This window comes from Acanthamoeba castellanii, assembly GCF_000313135.1.
Source record: "Acanthamoeba castellanii str. Neff unplaced genomic scaffold scf7180000084608, whole genome shotgun sequence".
Lineage (NCBI taxonomy): Eukaryota > Discosea > Longamoebia > Acanthamoebidae > Acanthamoeba > Acanthamoeba castellanii.
The window spans coordinates 111461-137746 of record NW_004457669.1 but is presented as its reverse complement, the minus strand read 5'-3'; the positions used below and the strand labels follow the sequence as shown (position 1 = coordinate 137746).

General features: G+C 55.7%; 14 protein-coding genes and 1 pseudogene across 14 annotated transcripts in view; 4 read left to right on the top strand and 11 right to left on the bottom strand.

Annotated features, from left to right (window-relative positions):
- The window catches only part of ACA1_075050 (WD domain, G-beta repeat-containing protein), a gene marked incomplete at both ends in the record, with an annotated part of 5564 nt that extends 5032 nt beyond the window's left edge, over positions 1 to 532 (bottom strand). Inside the window, 2 exons of the mRNA XM_004353413.1 lie at positions 81 to 187; positions 409 to 532. Coding sequence (XP_004353465.1) covers positions 81 to 187; positions 409 to 532 — 231 coding nt within the window. The remainder of the gene's footprint in view (positions 1 to 80; positions 188 to 408) is intronic.
- A 455-nt stretch (positions 533 to 987) lies between these two features.
- Positions 988 to 5467, top strand: ACA1_075040 (RhoGEF domain containing protein; the record flags this gene model as incomplete). The annotated part of the gene is made up of 18 exons (XM_004353412.1): positions 988 to 1065; positions 1340 to 1462; positions 1623 to 1705; positions 1927 to 2137; positions 2255 to 2354; positions 2429 to 2592; positions 2730 to 2870; positions 3043 to 3150; positions 3260 to 3415; positions 3557 to 3622; positions 3755 to 3884; positions 3959 to 4075; positions 4171 to 4317; positions 4458 to 4532; positions 4648 to 4739; positions 4809 to 4862; positions 5102 to 5253; positions 5329 to 5467. 18 exons carry the CDS (start codon positions 988 to 990, stop codon positions 5465 to 5467), a joined length of 2136 nt encoding a protein of 711 aa, XP_004353464.1.
- Positions 5468 to 5665: 198 nt separating this feature from the next.
- On the bottom strand, positions 5666 to 8559 carry ACA1_075030 (serine carboxypeptidase; the record flags this gene model as incomplete). Its single annotated transcript, XM_004353411.1, has 14 exons — positions 5666 to 5978; positions 6122 to 6176; positions 6239 to 6377; positions 6454 to 6537; positions 6640 to 6683; positions 6844 to 6956; positions 7070 to 7142; positions 7227 to 7352; positions 7523 to 7614; positions 7752 to 7851; positions 7979 to 8056; positions 8159 to 8220; positions 8307 to 8344; positions 8431 to 8559. 14 exons carry the CDS (start codon positions 8557 to 8559, stop codon positions 5666 to 5668), a joined length of 1446 nt encoding a protein of 481 aa, XP_004353463.1.
- A 375-nt stretch (positions 8560 to 8934) lies between these two features.
- ACA1_075020 (Rab7, putative) lies at positions 8935 to 10049 on the top strand (the record flags this gene model as incomplete). Its single annotated transcript, XM_004353410.1, has 6 exons — positions 8935 to 8990; positions 9146 to 9186; positions 9286 to 9354; positions 9422 to 9609; positions 9712 to 9875; positions 9965 to 10049. 6 exons carry the CDS (start codon positions 8935 to 8937, stop codon positions 10047 to 10049), a joined length of 603 nt encoding a protein of 200 aa, XP_004353462.1.
- Positions 10050 to 10689: 640 nt separating this feature from the next.
- ACA1_075010 (Ras family protein) lies at positions 10690 to 11546 on the top strand (the record flags this gene model as incomplete). Its single annotated transcript, XM_004353409.1, has 5 exons — positions 10690 to 10741; positions 10803 to 10871; positions 10944 to 11131; positions 11220 to 11383; positions 11456 to 11546. The coding sequence occupies 5 exons, from the start codon at positions 10690 to 10692 to the stop codon at positions 11544 to 11546; spliced, it is 564 nt and encodes a 187-aa protein (XP_004353461.1).
- Positions 11547 to 11783: 237 nt separating this feature from the next.
- Positions 11784 to 12071, bottom strand: ACA1_075000 (uncharacterized protein; the record flags this gene model as incomplete). The annotated part of the gene is given in 2 exon segments (XM_004353408.1): positions 11784 to 11854; positions 11867 to 12071. 2 exon segments carry the CDS (start codon positions 12069 to 12071, stop codon positions 11784 to 11786), a joined length of 276 nt encoding a protein of 91 aa, XP_004353460.1.
- Positions 12072 to 12211: 140 nt separating this feature from the next.
- ACA1_074990 (protein kinase domain containing protein) lies at positions 12212 to 13871 on the bottom strand (the record flags this gene model as incomplete). The annotated part of the gene is made up of 4 exons (XM_004353407.1): positions 12212 to 12787; positions 12868 to 12935; positions 13020 to 13535; positions 13646 to 13871. The coding sequence occupies 4 exons, from the start codon at positions 13869 to 13871 to the stop codon at positions 12212 to 12214; spliced, it is 1386 nt and encodes a 461-aa protein (XP_004353459.1).
- Positions 13872 to 14351: 480 nt separating this feature from the next.
- Positions 14352 to 16179, bottom strand: ACA1_074980 (TBC domain containing protein; the record flags this gene model as incomplete). Its single annotated transcript, XM_004353406.1, is given in 10 exon segments — positions 14352 to 14456; positions 14556 to 14691; positions 14836 to 14886; positions 14969 to 15063; positions 15153 to 15311; positions 15398 to 15484; positions 15554 to 15722; positions 15738 to 15849; positions 15930 to 16010; positions 16080 to 16179. 10 exon segments carry the CDS (start codon positions 16177 to 16179, stop codon positions 14352 to 14354), a joined length of 1095 nt encoding a protein of 364 aa, XP_004353458.1.
- A 136-nt stretch (positions 16180 to 16315) lies between these two features.
- On the bottom strand, positions 16316 to 17347 carry ACA1_074970 (stressinducible protein STI1-like, putative; the record flags this gene model as incomplete). Its single annotated transcript, XM_004353405.1, has 4 exons — positions 16316 to 16604; positions 16693 to 16784; positions 16850 to 17020; positions 17123 to 17347. 4 exons carry the CDS (start codon positions 17345 to 17347, stop codon positions 16316 to 16318), a joined length of 777 nt encoding a protein of 258 aa, XP_004353457.1.
- Positions 17348 to 17630: 283 nt separating this feature from the next.
- ACA1_074960 (eukaryotic translation initiation factor 3 subunit 1like protein) lies at positions 17631 to 18475 on the top strand (the record flags this gene model as incomplete). The annotated part of the gene is made up of 2 exons (XM_004353404.1): positions 17631 to 18161; positions 18245 to 18475. The coding sequence occupies 2 exons, from the start codon at positions 17631 to 17633 to the stop codon at positions 18473 to 18475; spliced, it is 762 nt and encodes a 253-aa protein (XP_004353456.1).
- An 875-nt stretch (positions 18476 to 19350) lies between these two features.
- Positions 19351 to 20521, bottom strand: ACA1_074950 (annotated as a pseudogene).
- A 29-nt stretch (positions 20522 to 20550) lies between these two features.
- ACA1_074940 (uncharacterized protein) lies at positions 20551 to 21147 on the bottom strand (the record flags this gene model as incomplete). Its single annotated transcript, XM_004353403.1, has 3 exons — positions 20551 to 20772; positions 20846 to 20956; positions 21028 to 21147. 3 exons carry the CDS (start codon positions 21145 to 21147, stop codon positions 20551 to 20553), a joined length of 453 nt encoding a protein of 150 aa, XP_004353455.1.
- A 538-nt stretch (positions 21148 to 21685) lies between these two features.
- On the bottom strand, positions 21686 to 23653 carry ACA1_074930 (calponin domain containing protein; the record flags this gene model as incomplete). The annotated part of the gene is made up of 9 exons (XM_004353402.1): positions 21686 to 21760; positions 21834 to 22158; positions 22241 to 22365; positions 22442 to 22520; positions 22600 to 22756; positions 22831 to 22917; positions 23013 to 23177; positions 23420 to 23501; positions 23579 to 23653. 9 exons carry the CDS (start codon positions 23651 to 23653, stop codon positions 21686 to 21688), a joined length of 1170 nt encoding a protein of 389 aa, XP_004353454.1.
- Positions 23654 to 24114: 461 nt separating this feature from the next.
- On the bottom strand, positions 24115 to 25485 carry ACA1_074920 (OTUlike cysteine protease; the record flags this gene model as incomplete). Its single annotated transcript, XM_004353401.1, has 6 exons — positions 24115 to 24417; positions 24499 to 24677; positions 24743 to 24902; positions 25005 to 25069; positions 25143 to 25353; positions 25414 to 25485. The coding sequence occupies 6 exons, from the start codon at positions 25483 to 25485 to the stop codon at positions 24115 to 24117; spliced, it is 990 nt and encodes a 329-aa protein (XP_004353453.1).
- Positions 25486 to 25787: 302 nt separating this feature from the next.
- ACA1_074910 (uncharacterized protein) lies at positions 25788 to 26120 on the bottom strand (the record flags this gene model as incomplete). The annotated part of the gene is made up of 2 exons (XM_004353400.1): positions 25788 to 25912; positions 25982 to 26120. 2 exons carry the CDS (start codon positions 26118 to 26120, stop codon positions 25788 to 25790), a joined length of 264 nt encoding a protein of 87 aa, XP_004353452.1.
- Between the last annotated feature and the right edge of the window lie 166 nt (positions 26121 to 26286).

Below are 26286 nucleotides of genomic sequence, written 5' to 3'. Positions count from 1 at the left end.
CACACCGCACACGACCGCACACGACCGCACACGAGTGAGACAGAAGGTCGAGAGGGGGGGGGGCAACACGTGAAGCGCACTTCGGTGGCGGCGACGAGGTAGTCGGGCGAGGAAACGAGCGCATGGATGCGACTGCCCGGATTGACCCGCCCCCTGCCGCTCAATGCGCCGCTGTACAGGTCGTACGCTGTGATTGCAGCACAAATCAAAAATGCATTTCGTGAGAATGGAAGGTGATGATAATGAATTCCAGACGAGAGATCGCCACGCCTGCCTCGCAAAGATAGATAATCAATAAAGAATCAATAGATAAAAAACTAAATCGAAAAATCTTTCGCTGTTTGACGACAACAACGAGGAGGAAAGAGAGAAGCGAAGATAAATGATGGAGGGGGGAGGGGGGTGAACCGAAGAGGTGTTCGCCAGCGGCGACGTAGGCCACGGGCTTGTCGGGATGAAACGCCACGGCGCTCACCTCGGCATCGCCCACGTCCAGCGGCAAATCAAACTCTTGCCCCGGCACCACCTCCATCTCTCCTGTTCTCTTTTGTTGTTATTTGTCTCTTTTTTTTATTTACCAGATTATTTGTTTACTTATAATTAATTACTAATTGTAAATATATTCGGCCTTGCGTGCTCCTGTGTTACGGGCGGCGCGGACACAAAGCTCGCGTGGCTGCAGTGAACTGTCATACGCAGCCACCGGCGAGAAAGGAGACGCGCGTGTGAACTCACCACCACCGACGAAAAGCGAGAGGCGCCGGCTTGGCTGGTCCAGGAGACGAAGAACGAAGAAAGAGAGAAGACAAAGCTCAGCTCGGCTTCTCAGCTCATCTTCTTCTCTCTTGCCTCTCCTCCAGGAGTTTGACGACGAAAAAGAGGATTTAATAATCGTAAAAGAGAGAACAAAACAAAAGAGACGATGGATTCGTCGGTAACGGCAGCGGATGTGGACGAGTACCTCCTTCGCGAGTTGGCCGTGCAGGAATGGGTGGCCGAGGTGCTGATGGAGGACCTGAACGCCCTCAAGGAGGAAAAGACGGCCACTTCCACGAGCTCCTTCGGGTGCGCTCCCCTCTTCGCTTTCGCTCTTGTTTGATGGCAAAGAATCGATGTCGGATTTGGAGGGCGGTATGATTGGATGATGGTTGTTATACCTCCTGAAAGAGGAAGTCCAGGGCTTTATTCCCTATGCACTTTCATTCTTACTCAACAACCGGATGCAGATGAGCCCGCCATCTTCTCTTCTAGCTTGATTAATCCCCCAAAGAATCATAAATCGCTAATCTATCGGCGTTTGGTGGTTTGGTCGGCCAACGTCACAACCAAACGTTTGCAGGACGGTGTACTGTTGTGCCGACTCATGCTGTCACTAAAAATGGGCTCGGTGCCGCGGTACTACGAGGGCAAGGACCTCAACCAAGCCTACCGACGGAAGGAAAACATCGGCTTCTTTTTGGCGGTACGCACTCCTCTTCCTTTCTCTCTTCTCTCTCCTTCCTCCTCTCCTGCCAATTCGGAGCTAAAAGAACGAAAGCGACGGGTCAATGGCCTTCGTTCTTTTGGCTAATGCGTGAAACGACACATACTCTCTCGCTATGCGACCGTCTCGTCTTGTGCAGGCCTGTGAAGAGTGTGGCATCCCGCCAACCAAACGTTTTGCTTTGAGCGACCTGGACCGGCACGGAAACAGTGCCCGAGTGATGTACGTTCCCACTCCCTCCTCTCTTCTCTCATTTGACCGACTTATTGGAACTCGCGAGCTCGATATGCTGAATTCTCAGCAGCCAGTTGCTGTGCGCGCGAATATCATTTCACTCTTTAACGAACTGCACTCATCACTCTACTATTGTGTGTCGTGTCGCGCACACTGTTGTGTGTCGTGTCGTGTCGTGTCTCCGATCGTGCAACGCGCGCATGCCACAGGGAGTGTATAGAGGCGATTGCCGAGACGGCGGACAAGGAATGGAATTTCTACTTCAAGCTCAAGCCCAAGGAGGAGATGTACAAGCGGAACATCACCTTTGACGAGGGCGACCGAAAGCGGGCCGAGATCCTCCTCGCCCGCTTCGCCTACCGCAACACCACAGCCAGCACCGCCTCCAAGGAGAAGGCCCTCGCCCAAGACGACGCTCCGGTACCCAATCGCCACTCACTCACATCACAGCCGCGCTGTTTGATTGGTTGGTTTTAAACAATATGCTTACAATTTGCTCTGTTATGTGCGTACGTTGTGTGCGACTGGGCACAACAGGCGAGCGGGGTGATGGCCAACGAAAAGGTGGTCCGGGGTGTGGTGTTGCTGCAGGCATTGGTTCGCGGCGGCCGCGCACGGAAGGCCTACATCAAACGAGGTACCCTCACACCACACCGCACGACACACGCACCACTCCGCACGACACACGCTGATTTATTTATTTAATTGCAGTGCGAGACGTGGCCTACCGGGAGAACGTGGCGCGAGAGATTTTGCAGACGGAGAAGGACTACGTCAACAACCTCATGCTCCTCATGAGCGTGTTCATCAACCCCATCAAGGAGAGCCTCACCGACAACGTCTGGAAACCCAAAAACGGATCCAAGCTCGGCGAGGTACTACTGGCCTTTAGGCCATGATCGTTTATTTCGCTTCTACACTCATCTAAACCTGTGTGCGGTGTGTGTGTGTGTGTGTGTGTGTGTGCGTGTGCGTGTGCATGTGTGCGTGTGCGTGTGCGGTGTGATTTTAGGTGACGTTGAAGGAGGTAAAGTCACTGTACAACGATCTGCAGGTGATCGTGAACTACAACGGCAAATTGCTGCGCGACCTCACACCACGCGTCGAGAAGTGGACGCCACACCAAAAGCTCGGCGACATCTTCCTCCAGCTCGTACGCAATTTTGTCCCCCATGGCAATACTACATACTTTTATTTTATGTTTATATTGTTTTAAAAAAACATTTACATACATTCTGTCTTTAGCATTTCATACGATTAGAAAACAATTAAGATGGCTAATATATTTCATGATACATGTTGGTGGTGGTGGTGGTGTGGTGCAGGGCCTGTTCTTGAAGGTCTACACACAATACGTGAAGGACTATGACCGAGCACGAAGTGAGTTGGCCCACGCCCGCAAGAACTCGCTGGAGTTCGGTGCCTACATCACGGTACCCACAACCCTGCGCACAACACGACACACGGCGCGCACGTGCAATAAGACACACGCGAAGCACGCGCACACGACACAACATGCGGCTGACCACGCGCGCGACACAGGACCTGGAGAAGTCGAACGGGGCCAAGCTGGAGAACAAGGACATCTTCGCGTACCTCATCATGCCCGTACAGAGGATCCCCCGATACCAGCTCCTCCTCAGGGACCTCCTCAAGCACACCGAAAAGGACCACAACGACTTCGAATCCCTCCAAAAGGTAAATTGTAGGATTTATTCTTATAATTATTCTATTACCATTTTAGTGTTTTGTTGCTAATAATATCTGAATTAACAATTCGTTGATTTGGTGCAGGCTCTGGACCAGATCGCGAGCGTGGCGTCGTATATCGAGGAAAAGGCCGAGGAGTCGGAGCATGTACATTTGGTCTCGACCATCCAATCCCGCTTCAGCAACAGAGCAGAGGTGCGCTCCTCTCACCCCCTACTTTTTTAGCTCCGTAACACACTCAAAAGAGAAGCGAGCTACCACTCCGAACACGCACGATGGACATTTTAACTCCGACTCACGCGGATGTGTGGTGGTGACGGGCCATAGAACTTGGTGGTGCCTGGGCGCAAGTTTGTGCGACAGGGCACGCTCATCGTGTGGTCCGTCAAACAGAAGAAGCGACAGCCCAACCAAGTCTTCCTCTTCTCCGACCTCCTCGTCGTGGCCAAGAGCACTGGTACGCACGACACACGCGCACGACACACGCGCAAGACGCGACGTTGAGTGCGGCACTCAACGACACGTGTGCAGGCAGCGGATTGGCGGCGCTGAAGCGGAAAAAGCCAATGGCCGCAGAGAAGGACCTCAAGTTCCGTGCCTCGTTCCAACTCAAATACCTCGTCCCGCGATCCATACCCGACGACCCCAGTGCGTTCCTCTTTTCCCGCCTTTTTGTGTGTGTGCGTGTGCGGCCCGGTGTGTGCGCGTGTTCTGATGCGGCGACACACACACTGTGCACACAGAGAACAAGCACAGCTTCGGGTTGGACACTGAGTTCGGTGAGTCGCTGATCCGCTTCTTTGCCGAGAGCGAACTGGAGAAGACCGAGTGGGTCAACGAGCTCACCACCATCAAGAAGAAGATGGACGGCGACCGAGCCGCCCGAGAAGGTTCACCCCGCCACCTATTATTTTTTATATTAATTTATTATTATTCCAAAAAAACAATTAATTACGTAACATTATTATATTAAAATAAATAAAATGAGAAATTAATTGCTCACGCCTGGTTGGTTGGTGGCTGGGTGCAGATCTGATCAACAGCTTGACGCGAAAGAAGGGCGGCATGCAGGGACGAGAGTTGAAGCGCGCCATCTCCACCATCGGTACACCACCGAGCACACGGCACAGCACACTACCGGGCGACAGACACGCTAACGACGTTCGTTTTCGTTCTCTCTTTCGTTTTCGTTCTATGCACGCACGCACACACGTGTTCAGAGCTGAACCAGGCCGCCAACGAATTGCTGGGCTCGCCTCAGATCGCGGCGCTCCGAGCGGCCGCCCTTCGCCCTCGTGGCCAGTCCCTCACCGTACGCAGATCCACCACCTTCTCCTCCTTTCCATCCGCTCACTGGGCCGCTGTTGTGTGGGGTGAGCAGAACGACGTGCCCAAGCGAGCCGCCGTCTACGTGCCGGCCGGGCAGAAGAGCAGCGTCAGCCTCGCCCAGCAGGCCGCCCAGCAGCTGGAAGGTGCGTCGTCGTCAAACGCTTGAGCTCTGGTGCGTTCGTGGCGTCCGTGAGGCTGACACACGCACGACACGACACGACACGACACAATCAAGGGGAGAGAGCGCAGGGCAACTATTTCGACACGCCACGACCGGACCTGACGCACTCGGCGCCCGCCCCGGGCGCACACGGCCCGCCTCCGCCGGTGTCGCCCCGCAAGAAGCCGATCGGCGGCCCGGCGTCGGCGCCCAACAGCCCCTACACCTCCTCCCTCAGCTTCCCCGCTGTCGACAACGGCGGCTGCCAGCCCCGATTCCGCACCACCTCCTGCCGCACTCTGCCCAAGATGGCCGAGCGCCCCGAAGGCCTTGAAAGGTGCGTGCCGTCGTGCGTGCGTGTGTGCGTGTGCGGCGTGTGCGGTTACTCACCTGTTTTGTGCATTTCTCACAGTTCGTTGAAGACTACGACCGTCGTGCCGTCGTCGCCCCGCAAGAAGTCCAAGAGCAAATCGAAGGAGGCCCTGCCCGCCGCAGCCAACGAAGAAAAAGACGGCGCGGCCGACAATGACGACACCTCCTCCGCGCAGTGACCGGCGTGCGCGACCGCAAGCCTTGAAAGAACGAAGGGCTACGACTCCTCGAAACTTACCAACCGTACAATAGCAGCGCGAGGCAAATACAAAATGATGATAGTAATAAAATGATGTATTTGCTCCGAGCGCAACATAAACACTGCGTGAAAGAAAAGCCCCACATGTGGTGGTGTAGCAGGGGTGACGGTAAGAGGATTAGTAGGCAAACTGGCGCTTGGCCTGGGCGAGCCACTGGTCGATCTGGGCCTGGATGTCCTTCCGGGCCTGCACGAGGCTGGGCGGGTCGTTCTCGTGGGCGGGCAGCACGTTGGCGCAGTGGGCGGTGCCGTTGATGAACACGGTGGTGAGGGACGGCGAGATGCTCTTGGTGATCGACAGCGCATGCCACGGGTCGATGTTGCCGTTGACAAAGAGGATGTTGGACGGTCCCCACGCGGGCAGGTTCCTGCCACCGTAGATGTGGTTCGTGGCGTTGATTCGGGGCGGGTCGATCAGACCAAACGCATCACTGCGTAGTGCGGTACAACCGGTCAATGCCTCAATCGTCAAAAACTAATAAAAGTAAAAGTAAAACAAAAACAAAAACACAATAAAATTAATGTAATAAGTAAATAAGTAAATAATAAATAATATATAAAATAATAATTGTACCGGCACTGGTCGAGGGAGAACTTGAGCGGCATGCCGTCGCCGAAGGGCTGACCATCTGGGTGGGCGCAAGCGAGTTAGAGGAGAGAAACGACACCGACGCTGCGGGGCGATCGGTACCGGAATCGGAGGTCTGGAAGTAGCCGAACTCGGTGCAGGTCTGGTAGACCCACTGGCGGATGCCCACGCCAGCGGCGGCAGCGCTGGTGTCCCGCAGCTGGGCGATCGCGTCGGCGTAGGACACGTCCAAGCACGATTGCTGCACAAAAAGTAATAATAAAATATAAGTATAATTAAATTATATAAAAATTTAAAAAAAGGTCAGGCGAACGTACGTCCTGAGAGCGGAGGAAGATGTTGGAGATGTTGACGTAGGCGGTGAGGGGGTCCACGCCGGGCTGGGTCATGATCTTGCACAACTGCAGAATCACAACATGAAAACGAAACACACAGGGGAGGAGAGAGAGAGCACTGACGTTAGCATGATCCACGTATGAAGCCTGACCAAGATGCGCGCGTACGTAGATGACGTCGAGAGGGTTGCCGTTCTCGTCGTTGTATTGCACTGCACCACACGACGACTGAGTGAACAAGTAGTGTGCGTGTGCGTGTGCGTGTGCGTGTGCGTGCGTGTGCGCGTGTGCGCGTGTGTGCGTGTGTGCGTGTGTGCGTGTGTTCTTGTTCGTGTGTTCGTGAGCTGCGATGCGTGTGCGAGGGGGCGGTACCGGTGCCCATCCAGTTGCCAGCCAGGGAGGAGTAGAAGTTGGCAATGTCGAGCTCGTTCTGAATCGGCCCGCAGAAGTTGAAGAGGCTCTGCAGCTTGGCCCTTCCGCCGGGGCTGCTCACACGCGTAAGATGAACATTGAGAAGAACATTCCACACGCGGGCGGTGTGCGTGTGCGGTGGTGCGTGTGCGACTTGGGTTCGTGTGTTGAGTGTCGTGTGTCGTACCTGGCCATGAGCTGGCTGACGGCGGTGGTGGCCTGCTTGATGTTGGCGACGCACTTGTCACCCACGAAGTACTCTGGAGGGAAGTGGGCGCTCGGTCAGCTGACGACGTTTGCCCAGGCGGCGGCGGCGGCGAATAGAAGGCGGGGAGGGGACTCACCGAGGGACTGGTCCACGACGTCGAGGTACTCGAAGAAATCGAGGGTGGCCTCCACGGGCGCAGACGAAGCCACCGAGGCGTAGGTCACGTGCGGGTACTTCAGACGGAACCACGCCGCCAGCGCTCCTATACAGCGCCACGATAGGAGCACAAAAAGTATATGTGAGAAATAAATTATAAATAAAGTATAATAATAAAAGATAATCATAAAAAATTAAGCCATTTTTGTGAGTTTTGCATGGCAGAGCGGGCTCGGTGGGGCGTTGTTGCGCAATGGGCTCTCGCTGCGAACGTACCGGGGTAGGAGCACCCGAAGGTGATGATGGGCGACTTGGGCGCCTGGTACTGGTCCTTGAGCCAGAGGAGGAACTCGGCCGCGTCGGCGAGACTGCGGGGCAGGAGAAGGGAGAGAGCAAACACCAACACCAACATGAACAACAACAAGAAGAAGAAGGTGTCGGTGAATGAAGCCGGTGATGAGCGAACGCACGCACGTAGGCGCGGGAGGGAGGTGAGGTGACGTACGCCTGCTCAGAGGACAGGAAGCGGAGGGACTCGATGGAGAGATCGGGCAGAGGCTGGCTCGTGCCGTAGAAGCGGTGCTCCAGCGTGACCATCAGCGCACCTGTCGTCGTGTGCGTGTGTCATGCGTGCGTGCGTGATGTGGTGTGGTGTGGTGTGCGTTGCAGGTGAGACACACACTGAGCACTCGTCGTACGCGCGTGTGCAAGAGGGACTACGCCGGAGCGTACCGTGCTTGATTCCGTATTGCACCATCTGGAGCAGCACGACGTCCTCGCCGCTCACAGCGCCCTCACCGCCCATTTGGACTGTGGTGTGGCACAACAACAACATCGTCGTCCGCAACCACCGAATATGATAGTCAGCAGACGGGTGAGCAGCAGAAAGGATGGGAGAGGGTGAGGGTGTACAGAAGATGGGGCCGGGGGCAGAAGGGTTCCAGAAAGTGTCGTTGATGAAATAACGCTGCTTCCTGTTTGTACACGTGGTTAGAGTCCGCTCCTACAGCTTCCAACGAACTGATTAATGCTTTTAAAAAGAAACGCTGTGGGAGGGTACCAGGTGCGAGTCTCCTGGCCGTTGAAGTGGTCCAGTCTCTGTGATCACAGAAAAAAAAAGAGAAATTGAATCTTACATGCCCAAGGAGCGCTGAAGATGTAATCAACGGAGAGGGCGGCCATACCTGGGTGTACCACTGCTCCTTGGGCAGATCGCGCCCGACAGAGGAGGCACTGCTCCGGGCGATGTAGGCCTCCGCGGCAAAGTGGCCAAGGAAGGCCACCAGCAAAACGACGCACAGCACGAACTTCATCCGGTGTAAGCTAAGAAGCACCTTTGCTCTCTTCTCTCCTTTTCTATGGCCTTGCTCTGTGTGGATATGAAGATCTCGGCGAGCCGTGAACTTCGTCAGCAAAGTGCCTAAGTTATTTGGCGCCATCTATTATAATATTTGTGCACGAATCGTGCAAGGGGCGATACAGCCGGGGGGTACGACCGGGGGAGTGGCTTCTGTAACGTGGCCAGCGCAAACGTGAATTGTGAATCGGGTTGGTCAGCTTTGAGAAGCCACACTTGTCCAAGGGGCAGCAAACGTGCTCAATTTCACGCTTGGGCAGTTACTTCTGCCTTTCTCTGTTCTATGAACTGAGGGTGGCTGCCTGACACACAAGGTTGCACTCAAGCAGCCATGGCCAACACGAAGACCAAGCCTTGCCTCAAGATAATCGCCTTGGGCGATTCCCAGTGCGTTTACTCTGGGCATTCCATGCAGAGAGCGTGCTGGAAAGAATGCCAACAACATTACGCGGTGGTGGGACAATGTGTGGCTGACTAGTACTGTTTACACGTTTTACAATGTTGTCGTGGTGCAGTGTGGGAAAGACATCCCTTCAGCGCAGGTATGTGCTAGGCAGATTCGGCAACTATGCTCCTACCATCGGTATCGTGCCACCCACAACGTCTGCAACAGCAGTTGGTGATGTGCGAGGCTTGGGGTACCTACACTCACCCTCCCTCTTCACACACCAACACAACACAGGCCCCGATTTCCGGACCAAGGAGCTGCTGATAGATGACGTCGTGGTCTGCCTCCAAGTGTGGGACACCGGTACACTGCGCCACAACTACCCCCCCCCCGGTGTTATTCCTCAACTGTGACATTGGTGGGAGCGCAGCGGGACAGGAGCGGTTCGACTCGCTGGGACGAGCGTTCTATCGGGGTACCAACGTGTGCGTCCTAGTGTACGACATCACCAACCCGCGCTCCCTCGAGCGGCTGGACCACTGGAAGCGCATGTACGAGGAGAGCATGCCCGCGCAGGCCGAAGTCGACCGCACGGTCTTCGGCGTCTTTGCCAATAAGGTACTTCACTGCTTTGTACTATGGTGGTGTAGTTGATGCAGCAGACGACGCTGAACAATGTCGATATGCGCCTAACCACGAGGATTGTTCGTGTGCGTGCAGATGGACATGGAGGGGCAGAGGAAGGTGTCACAGATCGAGGCCGAGACGTGGTGCAGGGAGAACGGCGACATGCCCCACTTCTCGGTCAGCGCCAAGGACGGCGATGGCGTCGAGCAGGCCTTCAACACCCTCGCCAAGAAGGCCAAGCGAATCCTTGATGAGTGGTATATCTCTATTACAACCCACGCCGGCATCTTATCATACAATGCCTCATGAGCAGATGGTCTAACCAGCGTCTCTCCGCCGTAAACAGGAATCAACAACAGCCCGTAGAGGACAGGACCTACCTGAGCGACGTGAACGCGGATGACACCGGCGAGCAGCCTTGCCAGTGTTAGTTCGTGGCAGCCCTCCAACGAGCACAGGTTGTAGCATTCGTGGATTCTGGAATAATACCTCCTTTAGTCACGATCGAAGGCTGAGAAGGCGTAGAGTGGCCCTAGGGGTCAGTCTAGAATGATGGCGCGAACGTGGAAGGCAAAGCCGACAGCACACCAGGGAGTGGAGGCTTGTGCACGAATTGTGCAGGAGAAGATCAGGTTGGCGAAGCTGCTCCTGCGCTGGCTGGGAGTGACTTCTGGAACGTGCGCTGCCCAAACCTGATACGTGCCCCAACGCGGTCAGCTTTGGGAAGCCGCACCTGCCGAAGGGGCAGCAAACGTGCAGCATGCTGCTCTTTGGTCACGATGGGGCAGCTGCTTCTGCAAACTTCTGCTTTTGTTCGATGAAAGGGTGCACCACTGTTTGTGGATGAGACCAGCCTGGCTGCATTCAATTCAACTCAACTGCGCGCACAACAACATCTCATCATCTCCTAGTCACTGTGGCCCACTCCAACACGAAGCCCTTCCTCAAAGTCCTCATCTTGGGCGACTCCAGGTGCGTTCTGACCACACCACTCATGAATTGTCAAGGTGACATCAAGGCAGAGTGACATAATAACGAGTTGGTGTTCACAGCGTGGGGAAGACGTCCCTCATGTGCCGGTACGTGCAGGGCAAGTTCAGAGAGCTCTATCGAGCATCTATCGGTATCGTACCTCCGTCTGGTGAAACCGACCTCCTATGCTCACTCTCCCTTCGCACTCACAGGGGCTGATTTCCTGACCAAGGAGCTGCTGGTCGACGACACCATTGTCTACCTTCAAGTGTGGGACACTGGTACACTGCATCACTACTACCCCCTCCCACCACAGTGGTTGATTGTTCTAATTCTAACTGGTGGGAGCGCAGCGGGGCAGGATCGCTTCGAAACGCTGGGGCGAGTGTTCTATCGGGGCACCGACGTGTGCATCCTGGTGTACGACATCACCAACCCGCGCTCCCTCGAGCGGCTGGAACAGTGGAAGCGCGTCTACGAGGAGAGCATGCCCACGCAGGCCGACGTCGACCACACGGTCTTCGGCGTCTTTGCCAACAAGGTACTTCACTGCTTCGTTCTTTTTGTCATGTACTGCTCGTTGATGCAGCAGACGATGATGTGATGACGATGGTCTCATGGACGTTCAGACAGACTTGGAGGAGCAGAGGAAGGTGTCGCATGCCAAGGCCGAGGCGTGGTGCAGGGAGAACGGCGACATGCCCCACTTCTCGGTCAGCGCCAAGGACGGCGAGAACGTCGAGCAGGCCTTCCACGCCCTCGCCAAGAAGGCCAAGCGAAAGCTCGACATCTGGTACGCCTGATGACCATCATCAGCTTCTTTTGTGGCTCACGCCGGCTTCTTTGGTCTAACCCTCTACGACAGGAATCAACAACAGCTCGCCGAGGACAGGATACACCTGCGCGATGTGCACATGGAGAAGGACGGCGAGCAGCCTTGCCAGTTGTCGTGTTAGTGGAGAGGGCGGGTGTGCCAAACGAGCACACAGCTCAACTTGTAGCAATAAGTATGGAATAATTATTTATTTCTACGTAGCGACCAAAGTCCGTTGAGCGCCTTGCGGAGGGAGGGGAGAGATGACGAGGCCTCTGTGCGTCGGTGGGGGGGCGCAGGTGAGCAATTGATTCATGTTCGCTCGGAACATTTAAATTGGCGAAAGATTTGAAAATTGAGGGGGGGGGCATACAATTGTTTACTTGGACTCAGACTTGGTGAAGTACTTCGTGAGGAAGGAAGGCTCGATTACGTAGGCCGCAGCGAGACCTGCGAGGGCACCCCAGCGGAAAGCAGTGGGAGCGTAGTTCTTGGTCAGGGGAATCAGCCTCTTGCCGAAGACGGTGGCCTTGGTGAACACATTGGCGTAGAAGCGCTGGTAGGCGATGGTCTCGTGGTAGGGCACCGAGCGGATGGTGCCGGTGCGGGTGGCGGCCTCCTCGAGGTTCACCGTAGCGTGGGTCTTGTCGAGCTTGTGGATGGACATTATCTTGTTCGATTGATCTCTTGAATTCAACAAATCGAAATAAATCGCCGCTGAAGATTAGAAAAAAGAAGCAGCTCTCACGGCATGCAAACTATGCGGTCAGGAAATAGAGAAATATAGATATTGTTTTACTTACAACATTACTCTGCAATTGGTGTGAGCAAGTGCTTTGTTCGCTTCTTCTTTTCCTTTGCCGGCGTGCTCGTGCGTAGCGGCGTCGTCGTGGTGGTTGTCGATGTCGATGTCGATGTCGTGCAGGAGGCGGTAGCGCACGTCGAGCACGTGCACGAAGACAGAGAGGTGCAGAAGGAAAACGAGGAGAAGCAGGAGGACGAAGATGAAGTTGTCGCAGTAGCTGCGCTGGATGAAGATGAATCAGGGAGGAAGCTGAGCGTGTCCGATCCCGTCGGCGACACCGGCGGCGACGTGCGCGTGGTGGTGGAAGACGAGCCGCAGCCGCCCTCGGCGCTGATCATGCCGCTGCCCTTGTAGTAGGGGTGGTTGATCACGTCCCAGATGGTGGCGCGCCTGAGCGGGTTGGGCTCCAGCAGCCGGCAGAGCAGGTCGAACACGTCGGGATCGCCCTTGATCTGCGCATCGACCCGCCAGGCGCCCCGGCGGATCTTGCGGTGGGTGCTGGTGGGGTCGGCGGCGTAGAAGGGCAGCTTGCCGGTCACCATCGTGTAGAGCACAGCGCCCAGCGACCACAAATCAACCTGGGGTGCTTCAATGTCAGCACTCCTATCTTCTCAAACAGCAATTTATGTGGGTTTTCAAAACATATGTTCGTACGCACCTCGGGTCCTACATATGTGGCCGATGATGTGATGATCTCAGGCGAAGCATAGTTCAGCGATCCCACACCTATGGAATGCTGCGTGTTGGTAATCTGATGGTTGCAATGCCAACCAACGCCGTTGGTTTTAGATGTTGTTGTTGGGGACGCACCCTCGGTTTCCAGTTTGTAGGAAGACCAGAAGTTGGAGAAGCCAAAGTCGGCGAGCAGGAGGTTGCGGTCCTTGTCCAGGAGGCAGTTCTCAGGCTTGAGGTCGCGGTGCATGTAGCCCTGGGAGTGCATGTAGCTCAGCGCGCTCACCAGCTGTCGGAAGAGGCGGCGCGCTTCTGGTCGCGGCAGCTGCTTGTGGGCCTTGATGTGCTCGAAGAGGTCGCCGCCCTCGGCGTAGTCCATGACGAGGCACAGCCGGGAGTCGTTCTCGAACACGCCGTGGAGCTTGATGATGTGTCGGTGCGCGAGGTTGCTCATGACGTTGTACTCGGTGCGCAGCCTCTCCATCTGACGATCGGTGAGCTGCTTCGAGCAGATCTTGAGCGCCACCTGCTGGCCCGTGACCGGGTCGAGCCCCGCGTACACGCGGCCGCCACCGCCGCTGCCGATGAGGTGGCACACCCGGTAGTGGCCCACCGTGAACATCAGGGAGCCCTGCACCCGCGACACCTCCACGCCTGTTGCCACGTCAGCAACAAAACATCAAAAAGAAATGAGAAACAAAATCGATCGCAGATTAATTCATTCTGATTCGGGTTGGCGAAAGCAAGGAGATGAAGCTGCATACCGGCTTGGGTGGTCTGGAGGGACTTGAGCTCGGTGCGCGACTCGCACGGCACCGTCATCTCGGAGACGCTCTTCCTCGGGCGGAGCTTGCCCCGGCGCTCCATGAGCCTGCAGCCGGCCGCAGCGACCGCCGTGGCCACCGCCACGAGCTCAGTTTGTGTCTGTGACTGCGTGCACGTGGTGCCGCCTTGGCCGGAGTCGTCGTGGTATTGTTCGGAGCTCGTCATGTCTTGTGTGCTGTGTGAGTTGTAGGGTGCTGCGGACACTCGTAGGGTGGTGGGATTGTGGTGGCTGATGTCAACGTCAAGAGGATCTGGAGACTGGTGAGTGAGTATAACCAGCCGGCTGAAGAAGACGGGTTACGTGCGAAGGAAGAAGCCGACCCCGCTCCTTCTGGGAAACACAACACATAACACACCGATGCCTAAACTTCACTTTGCCTCCGGCCAACGGGCGGATGCTCATCAAGTTCTCAACGAAGAGTCCAGTTGTTAGCTTAAATTACCTAAAACAGAATCTGGTTCGCCACGAGGCGTGAGCTATGTTAGAGTATTTAATGAAATTTCAACCAGTTTGTCCAATCCGCACACGGGATTACAAGTGTGTGCTCGTTCCCTGGCAAAGGCAGCATCTCCTTGGCGAGGAGAGCATCCGCCCTAGCGACTGTTGTCGTGGGCGTTCTTGAGGTCAGTGCACGTGCCACTCGGTCAAGTTGGCGACAGCTGCTTGGTCTTGACCTGCAGTTCTTGTAGGTCGCCGGAGTACAGCTCGGTCGCCTTGGCGATCAACTGTTCCACGTTCACCTTGGGCAGCTGGGCGAGAGTCGACTGACAGTCAGCGGCCGTGGAGGATCATAACAGGTGAACATCAGAAGAACTGTCCGCCCGGACGGAAGGCGCGCGAGGTCGTACGTGAACGCCTCCGAGGAAGTGTTTGAGCTCGCGCGGATTGGAGATGTCGAGGATCTTGTACTTGAGGTGCATGACGATGGCGCAGCCCAGGCAGGCGAGGAAATCGTGCGATACCGCCATCACCCGATCCCACACCCTAGGATGGAGAAAATAGCAGTGAGACCCGGGTGAAAGCGGTGGGTGAAACGCAACGGTGTCCTTACGCCGCACACGCACACAACACCCACCGTCGCACACGCACGCACACGCCGTCGCACACACTCAGGGTTGGTCAACGTACTTGTCCAGAGAGTGTAGCGGGAGGCATGATGTGAAATAGCCCCGAAACCACCTGAAAAGGGAGGATGAGAGTTAGAAGAAGCCGCGGCTTGGAGTCATCACGAGTGCAGTGAACGGGCACGGGCTGGCTGTACTGGTAGCTGAAGCCGTCGAGTGTGATGTGCAGCGAGAGGAGGTGTCGCCACACGTCCGGCACGCACTTCTCGACAAGGCGAGAGAGAACGTTGATCTAGGAGAGGCCACAGGAGGAGAAACACGAAACGGCGAAGTGTAAGACACACAGGCCGGTGGTGACAAATGAGGGCGAACATGTCGTACTTGGTGGTAGATGCCGGTGGCGTGGTGGCCATAGATCTGCTCTCGGCACTGAAGAAAAGCAGAGTAGCACCAATAGGCGTCGGCCTCGCTCTGCGTCCCGCACACATAGCAAAACACTTCGGCGATGCGGCGTAGCTCTTCGGCGTCGTAGTCTTGTTTCTAGTGAGAAGCAAGCGGACAGCGGGTCAGCCACACAAGCCTTCAGATGGTGCAGGTGGGGGGGGGAGGAGAGACCAGGTCCGAACCTGAGCTGTTTGTGACGATTCGTCGAATAAATACGTCTGTACTCTGTACACGACGGACAGCAGGTCCGCCATCTCGCTCTTGGAAAGCTGTGCCACAAACACATGAGCGAGCACGCACCACACGCACCAAACACGCGCGCTAAACATGAAACATACTTGCGCTGTGGCGGATGATGGTGATGGGATTGCTCGAGGCACTGATGGGGAATCGTCTGTGTGCTCTGTGGGAGCCTGTGAGATGTCCGGTCGGCCCTGCAGTGATCGGATTGTGTCGCTGGGAAACAATGTAAGTCGCTGCCGCTCAACGATCAGAGTGGAGAGGCACCTGGCCGCGTCGGACGGTGACAAGACAGAGCGATAGATGAGAAGCGCAGCGTGCTTGATGTCCTCATACTGAGCTGTCTTCTGTTGGTGGACGAACTCCCACACTTCCCTGTACACCGGCAGCACGCCTGCACACAGCGCTGTGAGCGAGCAGAGTACAGACGGGTGGAGCTGCTCGCAGCTGGGCAAGGTTTGGACAAGAAGGTACCGAGTAGAAGCTTCCATATGATGGCACGATACTCGGGGGGAAGCGCACACGACAAGCAGATCTTGTGTAGCTTCTTCGTTTCTGCGGCCAAAACGAATCTCTGATTAATTACAGTTGAGATGCAAATGATGCTGTGGGCGGTGAGCGGACCAACAACGTTGTCCTTGAGCATGAGCTCGAGCGAGCTCTTCAGCTCGGCTCCTTGAAACCCCAACGACGTGTAGTAGTGTGCACGAAAGTTGGACCTCATGTTGGCGGTGCATGCATCTGTGCGTTTTATATCAAACAAATCAAAAGGAAAAGCGACCACGATTCATTTTTTTAATCTCGAATCGTTCGCTTCCATCACAAAACTGGCCAACAATCGCACTCTCCCTCGTTATGGTTTACAAGTTGTTGACGGCACGCGTGAGCCTGTGGATCGCCTGCGAAGCCACCATCGCGCTAGGGTCCAGCTCCAGCACCTTCTTCATGTCCTCCAGAGCGAGCTTGTACTTCTCCAGGCTCTCGAGGGCAAGGCCGCGACGGAGATAAGCCTTGGAAGAGGGCTTGATGTTGATCGCCGCAGTAGTGTCGTCCACCACCTCCTTGAAATGGTGCAGCTGAGCATAGCAGGTGGCCCTGTTAGTGTAGTAGGTGGCCTTCTCCTCCTCGGTCGAGGCAAGCGTGATGGCCCTGCACAAGAAGAGCGCCAAATCGAGTTGAGATTGCCGCCGCTAGGAAAGCTCACTCGAGCGAGCAGAAGAGAAGGAGAGAAGCGCACCTGGTGTACTTGTCAATAGCCTGCTCGTACTTGGCGTGACGGAAGAGAGCATTGCCCTCCTCCTTGGCGAGCTCGGCGGCGTTGAGAGCAGACTAGATGAAAGCAAATGCAAGATTGAGAGAGTGTTGAAAAATGCGGGTAAGAGGGGAAAGCGTACGCCGTCCTCCCGGAACCTCTTGGGGGCATACTTGGCCTGCCTCTCGGCATCCTCGAGCTTCTGCTTCAGATCGTCATTCTGAGGCTCGTATTCAACGCCCTTCCTGAAGGCCATGGCAGCTTCCTCATAGCGGCTAAGAGACATCAGGGCAGCACCCTTGCGGTACCATCCCTAGTGACAAAAACCACATTAAGCGATCCCGTTTTTTTGGCATTAATGCCAAAATGCGTAAAAATTGCGGTAAAAGTGCAACGAGGCGGGGAGGGGCGGCACCTTGACCCAAGCGGGCTGCAGCTTGATGCACATCTCAGCATCACCGAGCGCCTCGTTGAACTTATCAAGGCCCATGTACGCAGCGCACCGGTTGGAGTAGAAGGTGGAGTCATTGGGGTCGGCCTTAATGGCCTTGGTGTACCATTCGATGGCTTCGGGGTACTGCTTCTTCAGGAAGAAGGCGTTACCCTTGGCTTTGGCTTCAGCGGCGGCTTTGTTCGACATGATTGTTGTGATGGTGAATGATGAGTTGGTCTGTGCCGGACTTGTTTGCCGCGGTGGCGAAACCACATTTTTCAACTTTTTGTGGTTGCCGCCCGATTTCCGCATAGTTTTGGTGATGGAAGCAAAATCTGGAGAATGTACCTTTTCCTGCGCATTTCTTCCTTTCAAGCTGTGTTGATCTGTTCCGCGATTAGGCCAGGGAGGCACAAGCAAGCATCAGACCGAACATGTCGTGGGGTACGCCCTGTGTTTCACCCTACACAATTGTGGGGTCAATTAAGTAATGTTGTCGCCATATGTATGCGCAATTGCAGATGATGACGATTTTGAGGTGAAGGTGCCGGCAGACAAGCCCACCATCGTAAATGCCTGGGATGATGAGGAGGAGGACACCGCCGGTCCTGCTACTGATGATTGGGAGGATTTTGGTAAGCCCAAGGAACCGAAGGTCCCCGCTGGTCCGGCGGAGGAGAAGAAGACATTCACGCAAGTATCGGGGAAGAAGAAGCGAGGAAAGGCCCTTGCCGAGAAAATCAGGCAAAAGGAAGAGGAAGAGGAAGAAGCCCCGCGCAAATTGACCTACGAGGAGAAGAAGAGGCTGCAGGAGCAAGTCGTGGCCTCCGATCTCGAAAATGCGATGGACGCGTTCGCCGTGAAGGACTCGGCGCTCAAAGATTCGGACATCCTGTTCGGCGATGACGGCGACGAGGGCGAGGCGAAGAAGGAGATCACACTCGAGACCTTTAAGCCCAGGAGCGAAAGGGAGTTCATCAAGCTCGCCGAGCTGGTGAGCAAGAAAGTGGAGCCGTTCTCGGTACCAACCTTCACTCTCTACAACTGCATAATCATGTTAATCCGTGATCGAGGCCGCATCTGACTAGTCTTTTGCTCACTCAGGCGAGCGCTTTCTACACGACCTTCCTGAAGGAGATGCTCAGGCAAGCGACCGTCAACGTCGAGGCCGAAGACGTCAAGGACCTCATCGCCACGCTCAACGTCGTCGTCAACGACAAGCTCAAGGCCTCCTCGGCCAAGAAGGGCAAGAAGGGAAAGAAGAAGGCCCCCACGAAGACCACCGCCGCCGTCCACGAGGATATGGTGGACGACGAGTACGACATGTTTGCTTGAAGCTCTTCTATTTATTGTTCGCGAGTGTGCGCTGTCCTGGCTGACGTGAAACACGAAGCGCAATCAAAGTGCGCATTCATCCCCCGCGTGATCCTTCTCCGTCTTCGTCGTCGTCTTCTTATCTACAATTGATCGCTCCTTCCTCGACGAGTAAGAGACTCATCACGCGTGTTGCTCGAGGTCCGTCTTGCATTGCTGGCATGTGTAGAGTGCGCCTGTGGTGTGCAGTTCTCTTCAGTCAGGAGTGGTTGATAAGCGCCGATCAACGTTGGGCGAGTGGGTGCACGCGTACCGAATGCATGTCCTCCGCCGTCATCCACACACTCCTTGTGGTACGGTCTGCCACAGATGCGGCAGCGGTACTGCGCGGAGAGAACAGAAGCCAACATGTTGGCTTTTGGCGAGGCTGAGGCGGAAGAAGATGGTGGTCGGTGGTGGTACCATGAGGCCGTAGCCCGGCTGGCCGCAGGAGCAAAGGTTCCTCTCGACGAGGGCCGCCGCCGCAGTGCTGGGCTGCGTCTGTCGCAGCCTCGACCTCCTTCTGTTTCCGCTGTCGGCGTCCGACGTGGGCGAAGGCACAGCTGGGCTTGCCAGGGAGTGAGCGATGTGCTTGCTTTCGTCTTTCTTGTTCCTGTGGTCGCTTTCGCTCGTCTCTTCGAGGCTCGAGAAGAAGGTCGACTCGGCTTCTCGCTTCTTCGGCGAGGGGAAGGCAGCTGAGCGTTGACGGCTTTTGGGAGGTGGAGAGCAGGCCAAGGGAATGGCCGGCTCTTCTTCCTCGTCTCCGATGTTGATCAAGCATACTGGGCGACTGGACGACCCCACGGTGGACATCTCTCGCCTCGGCGACGGCTCCACCGATACGGCTCGAGAAGAAGTTACCCCGAGCGCGCGTGAACACGCTGTAGTCGTCGCGTGAGCCGGCTCCTCGGGAGTCTGCTTGAACATCTCTCTGACCATCTGCCAGTGACTCGTCAGCACGGTGCAATCCCATCTGCGCTCCTTGCGTACCGTTGGTGCTCTCTCTTCCTGCATGGGATCTTCTTTCTGGAGGTGATGCTCTTCGGGCTGTTCTTCGCTAGGAGCTTGCAACTCAGCCAGCGTTGCCGCGGGTGCGCACGCTTCTGTTGCGGCTGACCTCTGCTTCGCCATCTCTTCTCGCTTCAGCTTCTCCTCGCTGCGTAAGTGTTCAAGAGAGTGTAGGTTGAGATCGAGAGTGGCAGAACGTGGGCGGTGGGTGGAAGGTACTGGTCGGTCTGCCTCTTCAGCAGTTGCTGTGTCAGCGCGAAACGCTCCTGGAGGACGCGTTCTCTTTCCGCCCATTCCTTCTTGGCGCTCTCGCTGCTGGTTTCCGCCACTTGCAGCCGCTGGGCAAGGCGTTCGACCTCGGCTTTCAGCTCACCTCACGCGCCCGAGACAGATTCAATTCCCCCGCGCTCTCCCGCTGTTGCTGCACGGAGGTGAGGCGACGATCGGTCACAATGAACAATGCAGCTTACCTCGAAGTTCTTATCGTGTAGGCTCTGGTTTGCTGCTCTGAGCTCGGCAATTAGTGCCTCCTGATCCGAGGCTCGCTTGGTGGCATCGTTGATCAAGCCTTGAAGTTGTTCGCACAAGCTCAAGGAGGACTGTGGGAGGCATAGTCTGAGCAGACTTCATTACTCATCCGTGAGAGTAGAGCGATACCTCCTTGTCGCTCCTAGCTCTGGACAGATCTTCGCGCATATTGCTGGTCTGTTGCTGCTCCTAGCGACCGGGAAGACAAGTCAGATGGCCTAGCAATGGGAGGGTAAACATGAAGCCGGTAATCTACCTTCTTCAGTTCGGCTTCCAGAGTCTCTACTCTGTCCTGGCGGCTTGCGACCTCTGCTTCGAGCGTAAAGACTTTATCTTGCAGCGACTTGTGGCGCTGATGATACTTCGATGCTTCTTGATTGCGCAGTCTCAGCACCTCTGTGGTATCACGCACTCATACAGTCAAATGGCATTTCGTCTCTTCATGAAAAGTCGAGGCCAGGTACCTGTGATGTCTTCGTGCTGGCTCAGCATGGACGAGTGCGTCTTCTTTAGCGATTCGACTAATCGGACAGCGAACGAGTTAGCGCTATCGGGGCTGATCGCAGAGATACGATACCGGTGTCTCTCTCCATGCGAAAGGCAGCTGAGAGTTCCTCAACTTCCTGCTGTACTTGCTTGAAGTTGAGCTCGAACATGTCGATCAAGTCGTCGCTCCTGCTAACCTTCGTAGCGAGAGCCGCCAATTGCTTCTCCTTGTCTCCAAGTTTGGCCTCCAACTGATACTGCTCGCCTGTCGAGTAGCAAGCATCTCACCCATCCTACCATCAATCAGATTTGGCTCGGCCGAATGAATACCTTGAGAGCTTCGATACAGTCGCTCTTGGCCTTGAGCTTGGCTGCGAACGCCGAGTGTTCGTGCTTCAGCTTATCGTTCTCCTCCAAGGCTCGTTTTGTCGTCTCTTCGAGCTAGTCTCGGACACGCGAGCGGAAGAGTCAGGCAGCACGCGCACCCCCAAGAATGAACGATGGTGGCTTACCTGGCGTCTCTCGCAAACGTACTCCTCGTGGCCCTCGGTAGAAGGAGAAGTGGGCGTATCGGTAGCTCGCGCCTTGGCCTTGGCTTCGCTTTGCTCCCTTGCTTTACGCTCCTCCTCCATGGACAGCTGACGGAGGGGGTGAGAGCTTATTACAAGCACGCCTGGTGTGAGGAAGTAATACCTGTTGGTGGCTCATCTCATCATAGAGCGATGATATGCGGCCACGCAGCTTGGCGAATGCCAACGAGCATGATGGTAGCGTGTGGCCGAGAGCCTAAGACAAGATGAAGTGGCGCATGACCATTTGTAGGACCTTGTAGCGTGCCAAAGAGACGTACAGCTTGAGAGGGTTCCATCGCAGCTACTTGCTGGACTTCTGGAACGAGCGTGCAGGTTCATGAAGGTCTGTAGCATGTAGAGGGGGGGGTTAGGGTACCAGCAGACCGCGGTCGTTTCGCGAGGGGCGCCTTCTGCTTGAGCCCGCGCCTCTTGGGAGAAGTCTCACGTGAGCTGCTCACCTCAGAGCGAGGCGAACTGGGAACGCCTGCCCCTTCAGCAACGACCTCTTCTGACTCCATCTCGTGTAGCGACTTGTTTGCCAAACAAAAGAAAAATCAATTCTATGTTTATTTTCAAGTCGGCCGAGCGGGCAAAGGCCTCAGTTCTTGCCCCAGAGGTACGTCTTCTCCACAAGCCTTCGCCCGATTCCTCCCTTTGGCTTGCGGTGGTCGTACTGCAGGACACAGAGGGGGGTTACGTGAGATAACGGCGTGTTGCAAACGCGCATGAGACTGAGGAATGCTTACGAGATTCACGCCCTGACCCTGAGGCGCCTGCTGATGGACGGGCGGCTGGGGGTGGTACGCGGGAGGCGCATAGTAGCCCACAGGAGGCGTCAGCCCGTAGCCATATGGCGGCGGGGTCTGCTGTTGATAGCCCGCATACGGGTCGTAGCCCATCGTTGCCTGCTGCGTCTGCTGACGCGGCGGAAGCGGAGGGGCCACAGGCTGAGGGAAGCTCAGCGGCTCCACCTCCACCGGAGCGACGTACGCCGGGACCGGTACTGGGGAGGGAGGCCTGTGCTGCTCCGACCTTGGCGCCTCGAACCGCTTGACGTACTCAGAGACGTACCTGGCGCATGCGCAAGCAAGCGACGAGTCAACGACAACGTGGCGACCATGAGACGAGGGTGGTGACTGGTAGGTAGGTGTACGTGATGACGCTGTGCGCGTCGATCGGATGCTGCCCATCAAGGTCGCTTACATCCAAGAGTTGCGGGATGCCGAGCCTGTGCTCGGCGGTGGTGAATGCGATGCGCAAGTTCTCGTCCCTGGAGGCCTGATGGAGATGAAGATGAGGAAAAAAAAAAAAAACCACACCACCACCGCACCACACAGAGCGACGGGCAACGTACAGGGTTCAGCATCTGGTATTCGACCAGGGAGGGGTCGTAGCTGTGCAGCAGAGCGTTGAAGGCCAATCCATCGGCAAAGCTACAGAGTCGAGCTTGATGATTAGTGAAACATGCATTCACACCGTGATGATCACCATACGCCACAGGAGATGACGCACCTCTCCGTAAAGTTCTGGATGTTGACGCCTTCGTAGCCCTTGGTGCGCTCTTGGCACCAGTTCAAGAGGGCCGCGTTCGCGGTCTGTTCGAAAGACTGCATGTTGAGCGGACGAGGAGACTGTTCTCCTGTGTTCGCTCCGCTCGCAGCAGCGCCTCCTGCAAGAACAATGAATGTACATTCAGCAATCGACGCGTAGAAACTGAACCTTCGCCTTGACGAGGATCCGTACCGACAGCAAGCGGCTTTCTCACTCCAGAGTCCAGCACGAGTGTCCAGATCATGCCCATCATCATCTTGACGTCTCCGTCGATAACGTCTGCCAATCCCATCACGATCGATCCAGTCAGCGAACTGCAGGCGCCAGCACAATAGAGAGGGAGGGAGGGAGGGAGAGTGGCGTGGTGGCAGTACTGGCGGGCTTGAGGAAGGGGTAGCTGGTGCTCGTCACTTGCTCGAGCATGTTGAACGCCATCACCACGTTGTCCAGAGCGTGTATTTTGCTGCTCGGTTGCATGTGGTAGTGCGGCAATTGAATCCCGTACAGCCGGTGGAGCAGGTTGATCAGCACCACGCCATCTACATTCGTGCCGCGAACACGCACACAAAGACACGACACACACGACACACACACAACAGTGAGCCATGGCAGAGTATTAATGGTGGCTCGTCTCCTCCAGGTGTGTTGCAGCCAATGGGGTGAAGGTCCATGGTTTGTAAGTCAACCACCGTAGTGGTTTCAAGGAATGGTTGCTTCATAGCCCACACGTGGAGACGGAGGTTCTGTTGAGGGGGAAGGGAAGTGGAAGAGGAGGGCGTACTGCGCAGGTCTTGTATGGGGTCGTTGATTTGGATGGGAGGCGAGCCGTCCTTCAGCTGCGAGTTTATCCATCTTGTGTACGTCTTCGCAGTGGTCGGAAGGAGAAAATAAATAAATAAATAAATAAAAACAAAGATGCAAGTGTGCAAAAGGGGGGTACTCTTAGTTGTGCATCTTCTCGGCTTTGCTCTTTGGCTCTCGTAATCTCTTCGCGGTTGGGAATGACGGTCTCCATCTTCAACTCAAGGCTGGGCGCACGCTCCATCTGGTGCGTCCCGGTTTGTTGGTGTGCTGCCGTGTCTGCCTCGACGTCTGCAGTCCCGAAGGCTTGTTGCTGCTGTGGGGGTTGTTGCTGATGTTGAAGTTGTTGTGTCTCCATGATAGTTGGGGTGCTGCTGTCTTGCCACCACTCGATAACTGTCGGTTCATAAACAGCACCGCCAGCAGTCGCTGTGGTTGAGCTCGTCTGCACCACCGGAGGTGTGTCCATTGAGTGTACGGTCCGTCTTCTGCTTGCGTTAGTGCGCGAGGCTCCACACCAAAAGCCGCAGAATAAACTTGGCCTTTTTTGTCGACCTGAATAATGTCATCCAATCAAAACTTCTTCCAAAATGCCCCGCACACGAGACGGGACGTCATCATGTACACAAAAAACAACGCTAGGCGGCTACGTCCCCTCACCACACGCTCTGGTCTCTACTCCCTACTCAGGGACTGCCAGTACTCGAGCTCGCTTTGTCGGAGGATGGCAGCGAGTTGCTCGTCCTCGTCGCCGAACGCTGCAAGGCCGCTGCCGGCAGAGGGGTCCAGAGAGGCACCGCCGAGGGCCGCTTTGAGCTCGCCCTCGCCCATGAAGAAGTCGCCCTCGCGGTCGATCCCGGGCACGGCGACGTTGGCCTCGAGCGCACTTTGGCGGAGCACTTCCTCTTCCAGCTGCTTCTGCGTAGCCTCCCACTCGCTCGCTTCCACCACGTCTTTGTACAGTGTGTCCTCGATCGACTGCACGCAGAGCGCACAACACCAACAACGCGTTCAGAACAAGGCAAGACAAGGCGAGACTCGTTTGTTGCAGGTACGTACCTGCTCGATGGCTCGCTCCATCTCCAGGCCGGGATTGTTGAGCTGCGGCAGTCCGAGCCCAACGCCCACGGAGGGATTCTCGGGATCGATGACCGAGTTGTAGTGGTTGCCCCAGTGGTACGAGAGGCGGATCGGCGCGTACTCCGTGAAGTAGTGCTTGTGGAAGATGTTGATCGGTTCTGAATGTAAGGTACTGTTAGTCCCGATTGGCCAGTCGCCATCAGCATCGAAAGACGCCACGTACCTCTGTGCCCGTAGGCGTAGACCTCGATCGGCCGATTGTAGATCTCGGATATGGCTTGGATCTCCAAGTGGTTGCCGAACACCTTGTCCCGCTTCTTCCGTCGCACGTACTCTGTGAAGTCCTCGGCCACGAACTGCGAGTAGTGCTCCCTTTCTTTCTCCTGCAGTGGGCAACAAACACGCCAGTGAGTTGAGTGCAACCGTCACGTTCTCGAGAACTCTTTTTGAAGGTGGAACGAAGAAGCAGAAAGACTCAACGTTACCATGTAGTCCATGCAGCGACTTCTCACCTCGTCGTGCATCTCAGCGTCGCCATAGACCTGGTCAGCTTTGGTGGCAACAAGAAGAGAAGACTCAGCACTTCTACCACTTCAATGGCGCAGGTGCGACATCACACTTACCCACTGCTCTAAACAGGCAGTTGCCGTCGCCTGTCATCCGCTTGATCTGGTAGCCGACCCGTCTGAGGTCCTCCTCGAAAGCTCCTTCGTCTTCAGGAAGCGTGCCATGTGAGTCGGCAACGGCTCCCTGCCGACCTTCATCGTCGCTGTTGTACCCATCCTCGCCGCCGGCCGACTTTCGTGGCTTTTTGGCGTCACGGTCGCTCAACGCCTGTGACACCGGTCGGGAGGTGCCAACTGTGCCAACTGTTGGGCGCGAGGGTGAGGGTACTGGCCGCGAGGGGGTGGTTGTAGATGTAGGGAACAGCAGAGCATCATCGTCTTCACCCTCTGAGTCATACATGGCAAGACTGATCCAATCAAAAGCAGGAGAGTTTAATCGTAAGTTGAAGGGCCTGCATGCATGCATGCATTCATGGGTGGGTGGCACCTTGGCTTTTTCCTCTCGGCACAGAACAAGAATTGATGAAATGTGGCCAGATGCAGGGCTGGGTGATTTTGATGTTTTAGCGAATCTACTTCCAGCAAACAGAAATTTCCTCCGTTGCCAATTTCACTTCCAATTCTTTTTCTGTTTTTTTTGATCCAATAAATGTGTCAATGATGTACAGGGGCTTAGCTATGACATAGTTTACAACCTCCACTTTAGGGAAGGTCCGTCAAGCTCTTCTTGGGGGGCGGACCCTTGGGCTTGCCACCCTCCTTGGTGTAGCGAATGTGCGACGCCTCAGCCGCAGAGGTGGTGCCATTGTCGTCAGCTTTCCAACTCACTGCACCACGACCACGTCCAGGTGTTAGCACGACCTCTTTTTCGTTCTTCTTGTCGATGTGAGGCGTACCTTTGGCAGGGGGCGGCTCGATGAAGTTCTTGTGCTGCTTGATCAGTCCCTGCACACCAGTGGGCTGGCCAGGCTTCGCCGGCGACGCCTTCTGCTTTGCCGCTTCCGCTTCGAACTGAGCCTTCAGTGCTGACGCCATCTTCTCGCTTGGATTCTTCTGCTTCTCGCGTTGTTCAACAAGTGGAAGCTGGCAGCAAATTAATTTTCTTCTGATTTCGGAACGGTTTCTGTGTTTCCCAAATGTGTTTCATCTGGCGCCAAAAATTCTGCCCAAAACACGAAAATCTGCTTCTGATCAAAAGCGA